The 15,649-nt window shown below is 44.3% G+C and overlaps 2 protein-coding genes across 3 annotated transcripts; one reads left to right on the forward strand and one right to left on the reverse strand.

The window, feature by feature from the left end:
- Positions 1–9,663, forward strand: pcnx4 (pecanex 4). The gene is made up of 10 exons (XM_030773072.1): positions 1–738; positions 1,117–1,296; positions 1,669–2,204; positions 3,325–3,425; positions 3,643–3,765; positions 4,196–4,556; positions 6,179–6,282; positions 6,546–7,657; positions 8,071–8,257; positions 8,544–9,663. The coding sequence occupies exons 1-10, from the start codon at positions 35–37 to the stop codon at positions 8,793–8,795; spliced, it is 3,660 nt and encodes a 1,219-aa protein (XP_030628932.1). The 5' UTR covers positions 1–34; the 3' UTR covers positions 8,796–9,663.
- Positions 9,664–10,667: 1,004 nt separating this feature from the next.
- dhrs7 (dehydrogenase/reductase (SDR family) member 7) lies at positions 10,668–15,423 on the reverse strand. 2 transcript variants are annotated; one of them, XM_030773076.1, is made up of 7 exons: positions 15,175–15,423; positions 14,451–14,603; positions 13,805–13,911; positions 12,883–13,122; positions 12,387–12,509; positions 11,836–12,051; positions 10,668–10,873 (listed from the first exon to the last, which is right to left on the reverse strand). In XM_030773076.1, exons 1-7 carry the CDS (start codon positions 15,323–15,325, stop codon positions 10,826–10,828), a joined length of 1,038 nt encoding a protein of 345 aa, XP_030628936.1. In that variant the 5' UTR covers positions 15,326–15,423; the 3' UTR covers positions 10,668–10,825. The 2 variants fall into 2 exon arrangements, with proteins under 2 accessions (XP_030628936.1, XP_030628937.1); XM_030773077.1 differs by lacking the exon at positions 12,883–13,122.
- Positions 15,424–15,649: the final 226 nt, after the last annotated feature.

Below are 15,649 nucleotides of genomic sequence, written 5' to 3' on the forward strand. Positions count from 1 at the left end.
TGACCAGTTCTGTCCCTAACAGGCTGCGTTTACCATGGGGCCAGACGTGCCCCTGCTCAACGACTACAAACAGGAGTTCTTCTGGAAGCGCTTCCCCCAAACAGTGCTGGGAGGTCCACGCCTCAAACTGGGCTACTGTGCCCCTCCATATGTCTATGTCCATCAGCTTGTGCTCTTCCTGACACCATGGCTGCTTGGTGGTGTGGGCACCCTCTTATACCAGCTTCGGGTAATGGGGGATCTCCATGCCGCTGTCCTTTCTGGTGCCCTTATGTTCGTGGCTGGTGGCACCCTGCAGGCCCTGGCACAACGCGTAGCGCAGAGGACAGGTGCCGTACAACGGCTGCCGGCATCCAACAACATCCTCGCGGATGAGGAGGAGGTGGAGTTCACGCATTGCATTGCCCCAGAGACAGTTCGCTTCGTGGTACCTGGGAAGAGGTTCATGGGAAATGTAGTTCTGCACACGGCATTGGCTGGCACATTGTGTGGGCTAGGGACATGGTACCTCTTGCCAGACAGGCTCAGTGCTCTGTATGGTGGCACAGGAGCAGGCATGGGGGCAGTAGTGCCCATCTTTGTACTAAGTTGGCTGACACTGTGTATTGGGCAGTACTCTTTGATTGTAAATACAGCTACGGAGACGGCCACATTCCACCCACAAGACACCTATGAAATTACACCGCTCACCAGACCATTGTATATATTTGCTTTTGTGGCTGTGGACCTAGCTCAGAGGTACAGATGACTCACACGATCCAGTAGCCCTCAGTGTGTTTGTGCTTTATGTGAGAGGTGTAATATAACAGAATGAAAAGCTAGACAAATGTAAAAGTGAGTTTGATACATGCTTCAAAGAAAAATGACTTCTTGTGGTAAAAATTGAGAATAATGTATTTAGAGAATACCTGTCAACATTTCCGAAGAGAAACTTAGAGGTAAAGAGCATTTTTCCCTTAAAGGAAAATGTAAAAAAAAAAACCCCCCAAAAAAACAAAACAACAACAGCTACCCAAACACACAGATTTTAAAATAATGACTAAATGCCCCTGAATCTCTCCATTCTCCATCTGTATTTTTTTTTTTCCTCCTTCGTTCTCCTAAACCTCCCTCCAGGTTTGCTGGACCCATGCCTGAGCTACAGTTGACCAGTCAGGTGCTGCACGTGTTGTTCCTGGTGCTGCCGTTGCTCTGGGCGTTGGGCACTCTGTCTCCCCTCGATGCCCTTATCCTGTGGGGCATGGAACAGAGTCTGGTCTTTGGCCTGGGCGGATCACCTATGTCCACCAACCTGAGGTATGGCCAGTCACTCAGTCACACAGTTTACACTTTTGCTCATTCAGCATTCTAGATTGTAATGTTCCAGTAACTATCATATTGTACTGACTCTTATGTCATTCGGCTCAACTTCTGTCCAATTGTACCACTGTGCTGTTGTCTTATTTAAATCAGCACATGTCTTTCAATAATTTGAGTTGTATTGCTGCATCCTGTTTCCCTGTACCTTGCTACGGTGACCAGCTTTCAGATGGTTATTGCAGAAGGTTAAGCATGGAGACATTAACACATTGCACCGTGTGTCTCTGTATGCATGTTCAGTTAGACGTGTGAGTGAATGTACATTTTCTCTCTCTCTCTCTCTCTCTCTCTCTGTTTTTTTTGCCACAGGCTGTTTGTGATGTTCTTGTCCTCCGCGTGTGTCGCTGTTTGTACTTTCTTCATCCCTTCCTCCCTGGGCGTTGTTCTCTTCACCATCGCAGTGGGGTACCTTCTCAGCCAGGACCTTAGCCAACTGGTATTGCTTTTTCCAAGGAGAAAAAGAGATTCCTCCTTCCCATCTCAGACCTTTGGACTTGGATGGTGGGAGTTGCCTCTCTCTCTGGTCCTCTTAGCGGGGGCCATGACTGAGGGCGGGCTTCTCCACCACTACTATCCCACCGTGGGTAACCACAGTCTAAGCACGGAGGCGCTTCCTAACTGGGTGTTAGAGGAACTTCCAGAACCCCAGGTGGCTGTCGGATACGTTCTCATTGCCCTCTTCGTCTTGACCAGAACCCTTAGAGAGATTCAGGGGGCGTACATACTTGGAGGGTTGTTCCACAACTCCCTGTATCCCAGGCAGGCCAGCAGTGTGCAGGCTTTCAGGAGGAGGAGCCGGGGCATTCGTGCAGCTGGTCTGGTGAGAAGGGTTCTGCTTAACCTGGGTGAGTGTAATTGTAGTGTATTAACACATTAGTAGAATTGGCATAGGAAAAATTCTCCAGCATGTTATGACAATGTAATAACACATCACTCAGTCAATTCTACTTCTCAAAGGTCTCGTTTTACTTGTTCATTTGTTGTCCTTTTATAGTGGTTACATTTATGTCGCTTGTTAATAGGGGGTGTAACGGTACACAGAAGTCACAGTTCGGTTCACACCACGTTTTGGGCATCACGGTTCGGTATGAGTTTGGTACAATGAGAAAAAAGCAACAAAACCCCCCGAATGCATATGGCGAGGTTTTTGTCATTTATTTTTAACAGACAGTTGTGCAAGTTACAGTTTGCTCCACCTAGTGTCATGTAGTCCCCGCTGAGGTAGTTGGTACAGCCTGTAGTGCATTAAAGGTGCCTTAGAATGGAAACCATGATTTTCCTTGCCCTTTTGAATTCACTGAGATGAATGTGCTGTACAAACATTGTTAAAGTACGAAAACGTGCAATCTCCTCCTACAGCCGTACGATCTATGTGAGGAAAACAAACCTTTCTATAGCCTGTTCCGAATTCCATGTGTTTGTGACATCACAGCTGCACATGCCTGCCTGCAGCAGCGTGTAGCCAATCATAGGCCATTGACAGCAAACATTACCATGTATTATTCATTGAGAAATGCGATTTACTTCTTACTACAATGTACTGATAAACAAGGCCACAAGGTCATTAAAAACTTATGTCATCACATGCTTGCACCACATTCACATCACAAATCTTAGAGAGAACAAACCAACTATGAAAGAGTGAAATGAGAGACTCACACTTTTGAAATTTGGTTCTGCATCACGGTCATCAATCTTCGCACGTAGGCTACCGTGTATTCTCCATACGACTTCATGCACCAAACCGTCACGTCCGTACCGCGATGGCTCGGGACTAATACAAATACTGTTACACCTCTATTTGTAAATAATGTGGTTAACCAAATGCATATAAAGCGATTATATGTTAGTTTTAATAGACTGTACCTTGAATATTATTTATTGCTCAGCAGTTACATTGTGTGACGGACTGGAAATTCCAGTGTCAGGTATATGTTTACTTATGTCCTTTTTATACACATGCAGTGTCTCCATTTGCCATGATTGCATTCCTTTCCATGGACAGCTCTCTGCAGAGGCTCCACACTGCTTCCCTCGCTGTGGGCTTCACACGGGCATTCAGGGTGGTATGTCATCAGTCTGTGGATACGCTGGTTGATAAATAGTGTGATACAGGTTGCTAATTCAGTATTTGCACCCTCCTCAGTGGCAGACTAAACATTTACCATGATAGATGAGTTAGTATGATTCCAGCAATTTGATCTCAGCTGAACTCAAATATATGAAGACTACTTAACGGTAAGACCCAGCATAACCTCTGACTCGTGCCTTGGCTGTGTGTAGGTGTGGCAGAGCACTGAGGAGACATTGCTCCATATGACTGTGGTGGTGGTGGTGAAGTTGGCATCTGAAGGGAACGCAGTGAACAGGTGGCACAGTCTGGATACTGGCATCCAGCTAATACTGGTGAGCTATTCAATGTCTAGGTATGAGAACAAATGAGTGCTTAATCATGATGGCACTGTGCTGTCCATTTGTAGTCTTTTTGAGCTGCCCATAAACTTGAAGTAGATATTCAAAATGGCTTGTAATGCTTTTCTCTGACTGATTTACAAAATACCTTTGTTATGTATTGTGGATACATGATTTATAATTTGAACCAACCATTTAGTTTATATTAGAACTAAGGGGAAAAAAAGCAGAAAACCACAGTACAATTCAGTGAACAGTTTGGGATGTGTATGTGTGTGTGTGTGTGTGTGTGTGTGTATGTGTGAATGTTTCATACCCTTTCCTGATCGGTGTCTGTATACCTCAGTCATGAGGAATATTTATTCTGGTTTGGTTTTTTGTAATGTGGACACACGCTGTTTCTCTCTCTGACTCATTCTCTCAGGTGGCTTTGATAAGTGACCGTCTCTCTCAGTTTCTGTCCAAGCTCAAGTTTGCCCTGACTGTGCTGGTCACCTCCTGGACAGAGACCAAACAGCGGCGCCAGTCTGCAGGAGCTCTGTTGGCGCTGAATGGGGCACTTTGTCCGTTGCTCCTGGCCGTGGTGGCTCTATCCGCCCTCCTTTCCGCACCACTCCTGCCTCTCTTCACACTGCCCATCTTCCTGGTGGGCTTCCCAAGGCCCCTACGCTCCTGGCCGGGCACCCCGGGCACTGCCTGCCCCTGCCCAGACTCTGTGTACTACCGACAGCTGGGTGCAAGTCTGGCCTCTGCACTTAGGAGTGCCCTCGCCAGGGGAGTCTTAGGTTCGTGTGGTAACCTGTCCACTTTCTCTCTGTCTTGTCCTCACTCTTCATCTTTATCTTTTCTTTCTATGCTTCCTGTCATGCCTTTCCCTCTCAAACTCTCTCTCTCTCTTGCTCTCGTATACACACTCTTGCTGTAAAAAAAGTTCCAGTGTCTCTGTTGCCTTTAGATGTATGTAGGAAACTTCAAATTTTGCCCTCCATTTTTTTTACAGCCAAAGTTTCCTTGTTCAGTACCTGAATTTGTAAGAGTCCTCCTATGTACTGAGCCTGGGCCAGGTTGTTTGTCAGTGGCCTGTTTTGTTCCATCCCAAATACATCTGCACCATTATCCAAGTATTCTTCTTCAATCCAGTATGGTGATGTCCAGCACTGACGTTAGAAAAACTGTTTGCTCCTGAGTTTATAACTTTCGTCTCTTTCTCTCTTGGGAGAGAAAGAGAGAGAGACTCAGCAGAAGTTCTTTGCTGAATTATAGATGGAATGATGGAGCAGAAGAGAGCGAGAGGCAGCCCCCAGATCTTTGTCATATCACAGTGAGAGCAGTGTGTGCCTCAGTGATGTTCTATAATTCACACACACACGCAGAACGGGAGGTCGTGTAGATGTGCTCAGTGCGCAAACACACCTGCTTCTGCTGTTCTGTGGGGGAAAGCCCTTTGAGTCTACATGTACATAGCTGCATGTATATTCAGCCCTGACTGTAAGAGTGTGTTTGTGTGGTGCCCTGTTCTTTTTGCTCTCAGTGACACGTGGCTGTGCTTGAATGAGCAGTGAGCAGGGCCATGTCACATTCCATCACAGACCCTGTCAGTGCACCTCTGAGACTAACCAATGGGAGCTCCCACTTACGCTGACTGAGCAAACAACCCTCATGGACACACACACTACACAGCAGACACAGAAATCTACTGCCTCATGGACATGTGTCTGTACTATACATGGAACTATGATACACACACGTACATGCACACTCACTCACTCACTCACTCAGTCACTCACACACACACACACACACACCCACACACACACACACAGGCAAATAGCTGTTACCTTGGTCCTGGGAGGGTTTCCAAGCTGTCAGACAAACAGTGACCTGCCTCTGTGTTTGTGAAGCAGTGTGGAGGGGGACCAAAAGGACAGGAGGCTCGTCAATATTTAGATCAGTGTAAAGTGAACAACTGAAGGCCAGTCATAACCTCTCTATGTAACAGTAATAGAATGTGTCACACCTGCACACTCATCCTGCAGCTGCTAGCAGGGGCATATTCAGAAAGAGGGTGGGGAAGAGTCCAGAGAGAGAGAGAGGCAGAGAGACAGGGGACATGGGGAAGAGAGAAGAGAGAAGGATGGATAAAGCAAAAGGATGATACGGAGAGAGTAAGAAAAAATGTCGGAGGGTGAAAAAGAAGAGAGATCGCATCTCAAGTTCATAATGACATCACTGTGAAATTTTGTTGACTTGCATCATTTGATGGTCCTCAAAAATGTTGTCTCCTCTTATACAACCAGTTAATCAGAAGTTTAGTTAACCAGCATGTTAAAAATTTGTTTTACCACATTTTACCACGTCCTGAAAGGATTAGGGTATTTATTGGCTCCCAATCCCATTCTGTTATCAGGTTCTTCTTCACCCGGGTCACATTTTCTGGGACGGTTCCAGGACCGAGTTGCTTGGATCACGGTTCTGGAGAGAGGCTATGGCTACTGCACAGTTAATATCAAGGTAAATTATAAAATATCACGACTGCATAGCTTACAGCAGAACGATTTAATATCACTCTGGCTAAGACATGACAGCCATATAAAATATAATATCTTTATGTCATTTGTCATGTTATTCTCACCCTTCTAACTGCCCTGTAACAACATCGTAACACTGAGTGTATTTAAGCTTATTATACTGCCATTTGTTTATCGGGGTTAATCTTCAGAACTGAGCTAAAAGGGATGAAAATGAATAAAACACAAGGATATGTCTTTTCTCAGGGTCTGGAACTGCAGGAGACCTCGTGTCACACTGTGGAGGCTCGGAGAGTGGATGAGGTCTTCGAGGCAGCGTTTGATCGTTTGGAGAGCCCTGGGACTTTTTTCCACGGTCTCAACCCTCACTGGGGAAATGCCCTGACTCCCTGCACGGCCCTTCCCGTGCGCGTTTACTCCGACGCCCGCAACGTCCTGACAGGCGTAATCGACTCGCCCGACCACCTACGGCAGCTCAGGCTAGACTTCCTGAAATGTCTGCTCTGGCTTCTCCTGCGCCACTGCGCCCAGGAAACGGCCTTCGGCAACCATAAAGGGACGGACAGGAAATCACAGAGCTCCCAGCACGCTCTGCATGTGGAGCCGGGCTCGGGCGAAGTGAAGGTTGCCGTCCCTCCTGCACCTTCGGACGACTCGTCGTCTCCGGTGCGCCTGAGGAGGGACAGCTCCAGTCTGACGTCATTTGGCGACTGGTCAGACGAGGATGACTTGTTCGGGCCGGTTCCGGTGCGGCGGCCAGTTAGGGTGATCAGGACTGGGGGGGGAGAGGACGGACGGACAACGTTGGAATGTGGCATCTCTTTGCCGGGTTCAGTGGAGATCCACAGCCTTTATGAGAACATGGCATTGTCTAGCCTCCCTCCCCTCAGACCCCTGGGGCTGGGACTCGGTCTGCCTGCCGTGGACAAAGGCAAGGAGAACCTCACAGCCCCCACCGGAGTCACACCAGCTCAGCTCAACTTCAGGTGTCCTTATTCGGAGCGTCTTTCTCTTGCACCAGCGTGGCGAACAGCCCCCTTACCCCCATCTAGGCTCCAGCCTCTAAGGCCTTTCTTTCCAGAAGACTGGCTTCGGTTCTGTCTGTCCCAGTTGGTGCTGGATGGATTTGGGGATGGGGATTTAGAGCACATGTCCCAAGCACTGCTGGAGGACCAGGTTCTGCTGGAGCTCTATGCCCAGGTGGTGCTGTCATGCCTTGTTGCACTTGGGGCGGAGGTTCCACTGCCCAGCCCCAGTTACGTGTTCAGAGTGTACTGCGGGGACGCTCCATGGACAGAGGGGCTGGAGTGGCTCAAAGGAAATAAAGAGCTGTATCAGCTTGCACTCAGGGCTTTCAGGTAGGGCTGACTCATACTGAACCTTTGGTACCCGAGAGAGCAGAGAGATATTTGGATAGCCGGGCTGTTCCTGGGCTGTTCCAAATTATAAAATCGCAAACAAAATCTAGTTCTTTCCGAAGTCGAAAGTTAAAAAATTGTATTTTTTCACAGCCAGATCTGCAAGGAAATACAAGTCTCAGAGAAGTACGGGTATTGTAATTTAAAGTAATAAATATTATATTTGTTGCATCATGCATAAAAATCATAGGAGCCATAGGGTCAGGATTAGTTTTAGAGGCTAGGTTTTGATGTTTTTGTTATGTGAAGTGCATGGCACCGTAGCACCTGTAATTGTGATAATCATGTCTAATGACAGTAGTGTCCCTGAGCATGCTGGGTACTGTAGTTTAACTGAGCTGTATGTCGCACAGGTACAGTGTAAAGTTGCTGATAGACCAGGCCAGCCTGGGTCCAGTGGAGAGTCTGGAGGAGCTGCACAGCACCCTGCGGGATTACCACAGTGACTGGTTCATTGGCCTCACCACAGACCATGGCTGGCATGAAAACGTGTTGCAGGAGAAACCCTTTCTCTTCTCCCTTGGCCACGATCTCACTATGGTAACAGCACTCATAGTGAAAATGTGACCATAGATACCTAATATGAGATGCGACAATGTAGTTGTGGTTACGCTATATGAACTTTTTTTCCCCCTAAAATATTATCAGGGAACGTGAGGGACCGAGAAAGTGATTGACACTTCCACATTCTACCCTAAACTGTAGTATGACCTGTCATTCTTGCATCATTTATGTTTTCTGTGTGTCCCCTTGAGTTTGTAATTGACATTGACTTTTTTTTTTTTTTTTACCTTTACTTACTGCTCCTCTCCTTTCTCTGTTGAAGGGTACGTACACAGGACGCGTGCTCTCCCTGCAGGAACACTTGGTTCAGCTGGGCCACTTGAATGAAGAGGGTGTTCGTGGCCAGTGGGCCAATTTGTCGTGGGAGCTCCTCTACGCTACCAATGACGACGAGGAGCGCTACAGCATCCAGGCCCACCCAGTCATGCTCCGCAACCTAACTGTTCAGGCCGCAGACCCGCCGCTTGGTTATCCCATTTACTCATCTGCTCCCATTCATCTGTCATGCTTATGACACCAGCTACCGCACCCCCAGCCCTCTGCATTCAACATATCCAAAAAACACACTTATTATCTATTACACACGACATCACTTCATCACATAACCCCCTGAACCACACTTATTTTTCTAGCCCCCTTCTGTTACATTGAGGCTCTCGATAACCTTTCAGTTTGTGCTGTTTCTGCCTCATTCTTGACCGTAAAGATCCTACCCATCTTGCTGGTGTTGCCTTAAGAGTTTTTGTTCCTCTTCTTGCAAGTACTATCCTGGCAGGTTAAGACACTTAATGTCCAACTGCTTTGTTTATTTGCACGGGAACTGGCCCTTAGTTTATATCTAAATGAAAAATTCAGATGGAACTCGGAGCTCTGTAGTTGGAATAATTCTCGGGGTAATCTTGGAACAGTACAAGAATTTCTGTAATGCTGGAAACACCTGTTACAGAATGGATATGAGGGCACACTTTATGCTGAACATATGAGATTTCAACAATCACAGTACTGCTCAAGTATCCAATTATAATTTCATCACAGATCCATCAAGTAAGATTTAGTTGCCCTAATTATACCCCGCTTGAGTGAAACAATTCGCATGAACTGTCCGGTCATGATACGCAAGCAACCCAACTACACATGCTACAGACCGGATATTGTCTGTTTCATTTCAAACTTCAGAGTGTTTTTCTGAAGCCCCTGTGGAATAATACTTCATCTGTGGAATTTTGTTGTTGTTTCTTAAGGAAAGAAACTGATGCCCCTATCAAAGTTTCGTATAGTCTTTTCCCCCCAGAATTTGGGCCTGTGATATATGATGTGAATTGGAATATAACATGAGGACATTTTGTGGAATAGCCATTTATGTTATTCGATCAAATGCCAAACACGCATACTAATGTACAAACTCAAAATGACATATTTTTAAACGTTCTTTTTTAAGTTTTGACTTATAATTTGTGTTTTCTCATGTAACTCTTTGCTGTAATGTAAAATTAGAATAGATCCCTTATAGATGTGTTCTAATATAACACAGTTTTCTGTAATGCTTCATTTGATACTGCTACAACTACATATAGTTGGCAAACAGTTCATATTGGCCTCATGTAGTATTTATAAAGCACATTCATGAACTCAACTGGCATGTTACTTGTGCTTTATGAATGCTTTCATAGATGCCCTTAAAACAATGTGCAGTTTAAATTTTCTGTGGCTTTCTTCATTCATTTTGTGTAAAGATCATTTCTTGGGTTTGTTGAAATAGAAACTTTCCTATGGGAGTTTCTCCTATGTAAATGATCAACAAAAGGATCCTTCACACTCAAAATGTTTTTAAGCGTTACAAACTTCAAAGACATTTCCTTTCTACATCTACAACTCAGTGCTTCCGACTTGCTGTTCTCTTATTTATTTATTTACATTATATTTCACACATTTGTCCTCTCAATATCCATAAGGGTGTTATAAAGGGAAAAAATTCAATGTATGTAATCTCAAGGATGTGCCTTTTTGACTTAATAATCAGTTTTGTCACCCGGTGTTTACAGTTGACCTCTTCTGACAAAAGCTTCTCAAGGTTTAAGTCAAAGTCCTCTTGTACATACTGTTCATAACATGGCAGCTTTGAGTTCTCCTTGTATTTACAGGTGTATGTAACTGTACATACAATAATACAGCCTTTTTCAAAATAGTGTTTTTTTTCTCTTTTGTGTACCTTCTTGCAATTCTGTCAAGGCTGGCAAGGTCTGATTCTGATTGCTCACATATCTTTTGTATTGCATGAAATATTTCACCTTCAGGTGCACAATACTTTGAAAGCCACCAAAGTTGTTTACTGTCATATTGGAACATGTGCTTAACGCCGTTTTTACAGCTTTCCAGGTTTGAATATCAAAAAGAACCAAACAAACAGAATCACTGACTTTTTAGCGATAAAAACAATTTAAAAAAATACTTTTCCAAAATGATTTTACAGTGCAGAGCTGAGTGGCTGGATAAAATTTCACTAGTTTGGGAAAAGCAGAGAAAAGCATAGAACAAAGACGACTGTCATGAAGTCTTGGTCTTCGGCTTGGAAAAGTAGGCAGAATCTGCATCCTACAAAAGAGAAAGCAATATATTTATACAGAAAAAAAGAGGAGGGATCTAAGTTCCTTGTTTTAACGACAGCAAATGTATCTTGGTCTTCACAAGATAAATGCAGAATCCATCTCAGTGGATCCGGAGATAACTGCAGATCTGCTTTGTCCTGTGTAGCTCGGTGCCAGAACAAAAGAAAAAAAATGATCATACCCTTTGCCATTAGCATTTTTACACATGTTATCTCACAGATGCTGTGAGAATGTGGCATTTTAGGTTTCGGTCACCTGTGACTGCTGTCTGTCTTGCTAGTCGATGCATGATCTTTTGACCTTCCCCTGCGGTTCTCAGCTGTCATTATGTACTAGGGTCTAACAGTTCAGACACAGTGGTCAGTCGCTCGGTGTGTGTGTGTGTGCTGAGGCAGTCATGCTTACTTTTGTGCTCAAAATGGCCCTTGTACCCCCTCCTCCATCTTATCCCCTCTTGCCATGCCTTGAACAAATGGGCCAAGGTCAGACATAGTTGAAGGCCCCAGCTGCCAAGGGAATGGCTCTTAAATAGCATCTGACACACTATTCTCGCCCTGCCCAAGTTTTTCTAAAGGTCTCTCCTCCCTTTCCAAACCTAAAGGCACGGGTTTTTCTAGAGCAACTACAAGGCCAAGTATTCCGACGGTCAGTTTTTGATTATTTTAGGTTAACAGGCCACTGGGCTTGAGGGGTGAGTGATGGGAATGTATGAAGTGTTTATGGTGCTGGTTTACAACAGTTCTACCCAGTGTCGCCATAACAGGTATCTGATATAATCTCTTATAACATCTTAGAACAAAGTATCAACAATTTAGAGCACAAACAAATAGCAAATAAAGAAAAGAACCACAAACCGATCTTCATAACCAAGCAGAGCAATTTCTAACACCAAAAAATCTCAAAACCCCGTTCAGCACATAAAAACTTAAGTGAGGTATGAGTCCTTACCAGTCCTGCCTTGAAGTTCTGCACTCTCTTCCTGCCCAATACATTGGTCGCATACCAAGCCAAAGTCGGCATGTACTGCCACAAATAGTAGAACAGCAGAAAAGGCTGCTGGGCGATCCACATCTCTTTCACATGATTGGCCAAACCAACGAGGATAAGACGCACACAGCGGGCAGTGGGCATCTTGTGCTCCTGGTCTCCTGCATTAGACACAGCCTGGGAAAGCACAAAAAACAGACAGAAGGGAAAGAACGGATAGAGACGTTGGAGAAAAACCGGGAACGGGAAACAGTTGGCGATTCATCAAGCAAAGCACCGCAGAAACAGCAAGATGTTCAAGAGCACTGCACACAGAAGGGCACGGGACAAAGTTGCATACCATTGGAATTAGATCATCTGCTTTTTTCCCCACATTAGTAGTGCACCCAGTAAGAACTATAGGACTTCTGCATGACTTGCATAGCATTCTCGCTATATCAGATTGTGGACTAAGTAAGGCCAAAGTCATTATGGTTGTGGGTAGTGAAGTAGAAATTATGATATGGTCAAACCTTGTGAAGCTCCTCTGTGAAGGCATTGTGGACGATCTGAGACTGCACAGGTCCTGGACACACTGTACTGATGGTGATACCTGGATAGTCGGTCAGCTCAGTCCGCAAAGAGTTAAAGAAGCCCTGAAAGGTGAACATACAGATTCGTCACAGAACTAGCTGAAGAACGGCAATACTGTGATATGAAAATGTCTAATACATATACAGAGGATACAGCTTATGTCTTTTCTCCTGTATGAAGAGCTCTTTTATAAAGCTAACAGAGAGAAAAATCTAGAGTGAACAAGTCAATGCGCTGTCTATCCGAACGAAACAGGTAGTTTTTAATACCAATCTTCAGTGTTTACTTCTAGCCAGTGGAAATGAAATGATCCTTAGAGCAGATTCTTTCTTGGTTTCAAGTCACCTTCCAGATTTAACGAGGGGATAGCTATGATAAGCCTAGTGGTATGCGGTCTTCAGCTTTGCTGCTCTGTCATTCACTCATTCACTTTACCTGCAGCGCGTGTTTGCTGGCAGAATATCCTGTTGCTAGGGGCGCCCCTGCCAGCCCAACGACGCTGCTGACAGTTGCCACGATACCTGTTCCGCGGCTGGTCATGTGAGGCAGCACTTGCTTGGTGATTGACACCGTACCCAGGAAGTTGAGGTCCATGATGGCCTGATATACCTCCATACTGGTGTCCAAACACAGTGAGCGCTGGGTGCGACCACCGTTATTAATCAGGACATCAATCTAAGAATGCATAGAGCATGCCAAGAGTTGACAAAAGAGAGCAAAAATAATTGTTCATGGTTTGGTGAAATAATACTAAGACCAGACCAAGTGCATATGTTGAGACTATCAGAGATGAAGGGTTTGTTGTGTGTTGTTCCGACTTGATAAACTTCCCACTACAAAAAAAAATGAAAAACAGACAAACAAACAAACAAACAAACAAAAAAAACCCAAAAGAAAAATAAGGCAGTTGGTGCCAAGAGTATAACAGCATAGATTTTTGAGAACACATCATACAGGAAAAGAGCAGATCTACAAGTTCCCCAGAGGGCAGCAAAGAATCTAAAGGAAAATTTCCCAAGATTAATTTAATATTTTTTTTTTCATCAAAAAACAGAGATGTACAAATGGATTTGGTCTGTGACTTGTGCCCTCCTATGCCCTGAATTTTAATTCAGCACCCTTCGCAGTTGAGTGTGACGTTTGAAAACGCAAGGCCAAAGCGTCAAGGCAGGAACAGGGAGAACATTGTATTGTTAAACCTTGAGTCCTATCTCTCACAACTAACTCAACCTTGATCCAATGCTTAATCAATTGGAAACTGTTGTACACTTTATACTGAACCTCCTGACATCCCAGAGATGAAAAAAGGGAATGAAGTTATAATCCTTCATAAATGATTAAGTAGTGTGAGCCTTACGTTGCCAAAGTGCTGAAGCGCAGTGGCAGTTTTTGCTTCGTGGGATGCCCGATCCAGTAAATCGAGTGGAAGAACAAGAATATCCTTTTCTTGTAGAGTGGAGTGCTCTGATGATAAAAAAAAGACTTTGTAAAAACGGAGATGCTCTAAAGTACCACTGGGGGACGTGGAGTGACATGGATTCGCATTGTGTTCCAGATGAAACACTCTGTGTGTGTGTGTGTGAGTGTGTGTGTTAGCTTAATCTCAGATGTATGTGGACACATGAGTAATGGGAGAGCAGGTATTTAGACAGAGGAGCTTTGAACTGGCCATTATACAACTGACTTTAAATATAGCCTTTCGTTTCGACATGAGACAAATATACATGAATCATTTCACGATTTTGGCCATGGTTTCCTTATGGCTGCACATTTCAAGGACACCTGTGGTAGGTGATAATGATTAAATGTATGAAATATAAAGATGTGCCTTATTTACCAAAAAATCTATCTAAAATAATTTATTTTACAAGTGAGCCTGCACAGTGCTCATGTCCCTCTAGTTTCTGTATGTGAATTACACAGTAAACATCGTTCTTACGGTTTCAACAGATTATGATGAAAAAATGTCGAGACAAAACAGTGCCTATCAGACATGTCCTCACCTAAACAGGTGCGCTTCACCCTCTCCAGTTCATTCTGCCTCCGAGCAGACAGAATTAGTCGAGCACCGAGCGCAGCTAACTGATAAGCCAGCTCTTCACCTATGCCACTGGAGGCCCCTGTGATCCACACCACTTGCCCTCGCAGTTTGTCCTCTGTCGAACACAGATGTACAGATTGGATCTATGAAGCCTTGAGTCTCTATGATACAGTATGACACTAAATAAAACAAATTAACAGTCCAAACACTACGACTGTTTCAGCTCTCAGTGATGTACCCCAGCCTTGACAAAGGCTTTTTCACCTTTTGATAATACTGACTGAGATCACAGAGACCATATGAGTGATAATCTGTAAGACATATGTATAGTTATGAGGACAGCTATAACCAAAGCTGGTATTTTAAATACATTACAGCCCATCTAAAGTGCTACAGAGGCCTTTGTTAGTGAGTTATAAGGGAGGGTGGTTGTGAAAAATGAGGATGATCTTAACGAGTTTACGCAAATTCTGCAAATGTATGTTGCAACAACAGTGTGAAGAAATCATAGCAAAGGCTTGCCAAACCTATAGGACAGAGCCGTTTCACCTTTTGATCAAACCAACCAAAAATCATGGTTAATACGCGATAAAGTCACAAAGGCTATAAATATTTTCCAAAACAGGTGCTATAACTTTGAGGTATCTAGGTTAAAAAAAGACGCATCCTAAACCCTGGCACATTACCTGGTTTGTTCCCTAACTTAGCTGCCCAAAGCAAGGTGAAGTCGGCATCCGCGAAGATAAAGCGTAACAATTGTACTATCAAGTATACCGCACTTCCTACGAGAATTAGAGATGAAATATCCATCGATAATACTGCAAATGATAAATACATTAAAGCAAAGTGAAAGAACGATTTGCTTGAAAAAGCTCGGTGACAACTCCTATTTCACTATGTCGAACAAGGTTCAATTCTGTACGAGTCAGACTGCATTGCAAATGAAGCTCACGTTATCCATCGCATTACGTTCTGAACTACAAAGTTCCGAACATAACCCGGAACCTCCAATCAGAGAAGGGCAAAACTTCCGGGAAAAGAGAATGTAGACATAAATCCCAGGGAATAAATACTCTCGGAATAAAATTATGAATTAAGTGTTTTGAAAATAAAGGGTTGAAAATGTCAATCTAAAACCTTTCAAGGGAGTGTTTTCAAGAC

The sequence above is a fragment of the Chanos chanos genome, chromosome 4, assembly GCF_902362185.1.
Source record: "Chanos chanos chromosome 4, fChaCha1.1, whole genome shotgun sequence".
Taxonomy (NCBI): Eukaryota; Metazoa; Chordata; class Actinopteri; order Gonorynchiformes; family Chanidae; genus Chanos; species Chanos chanos.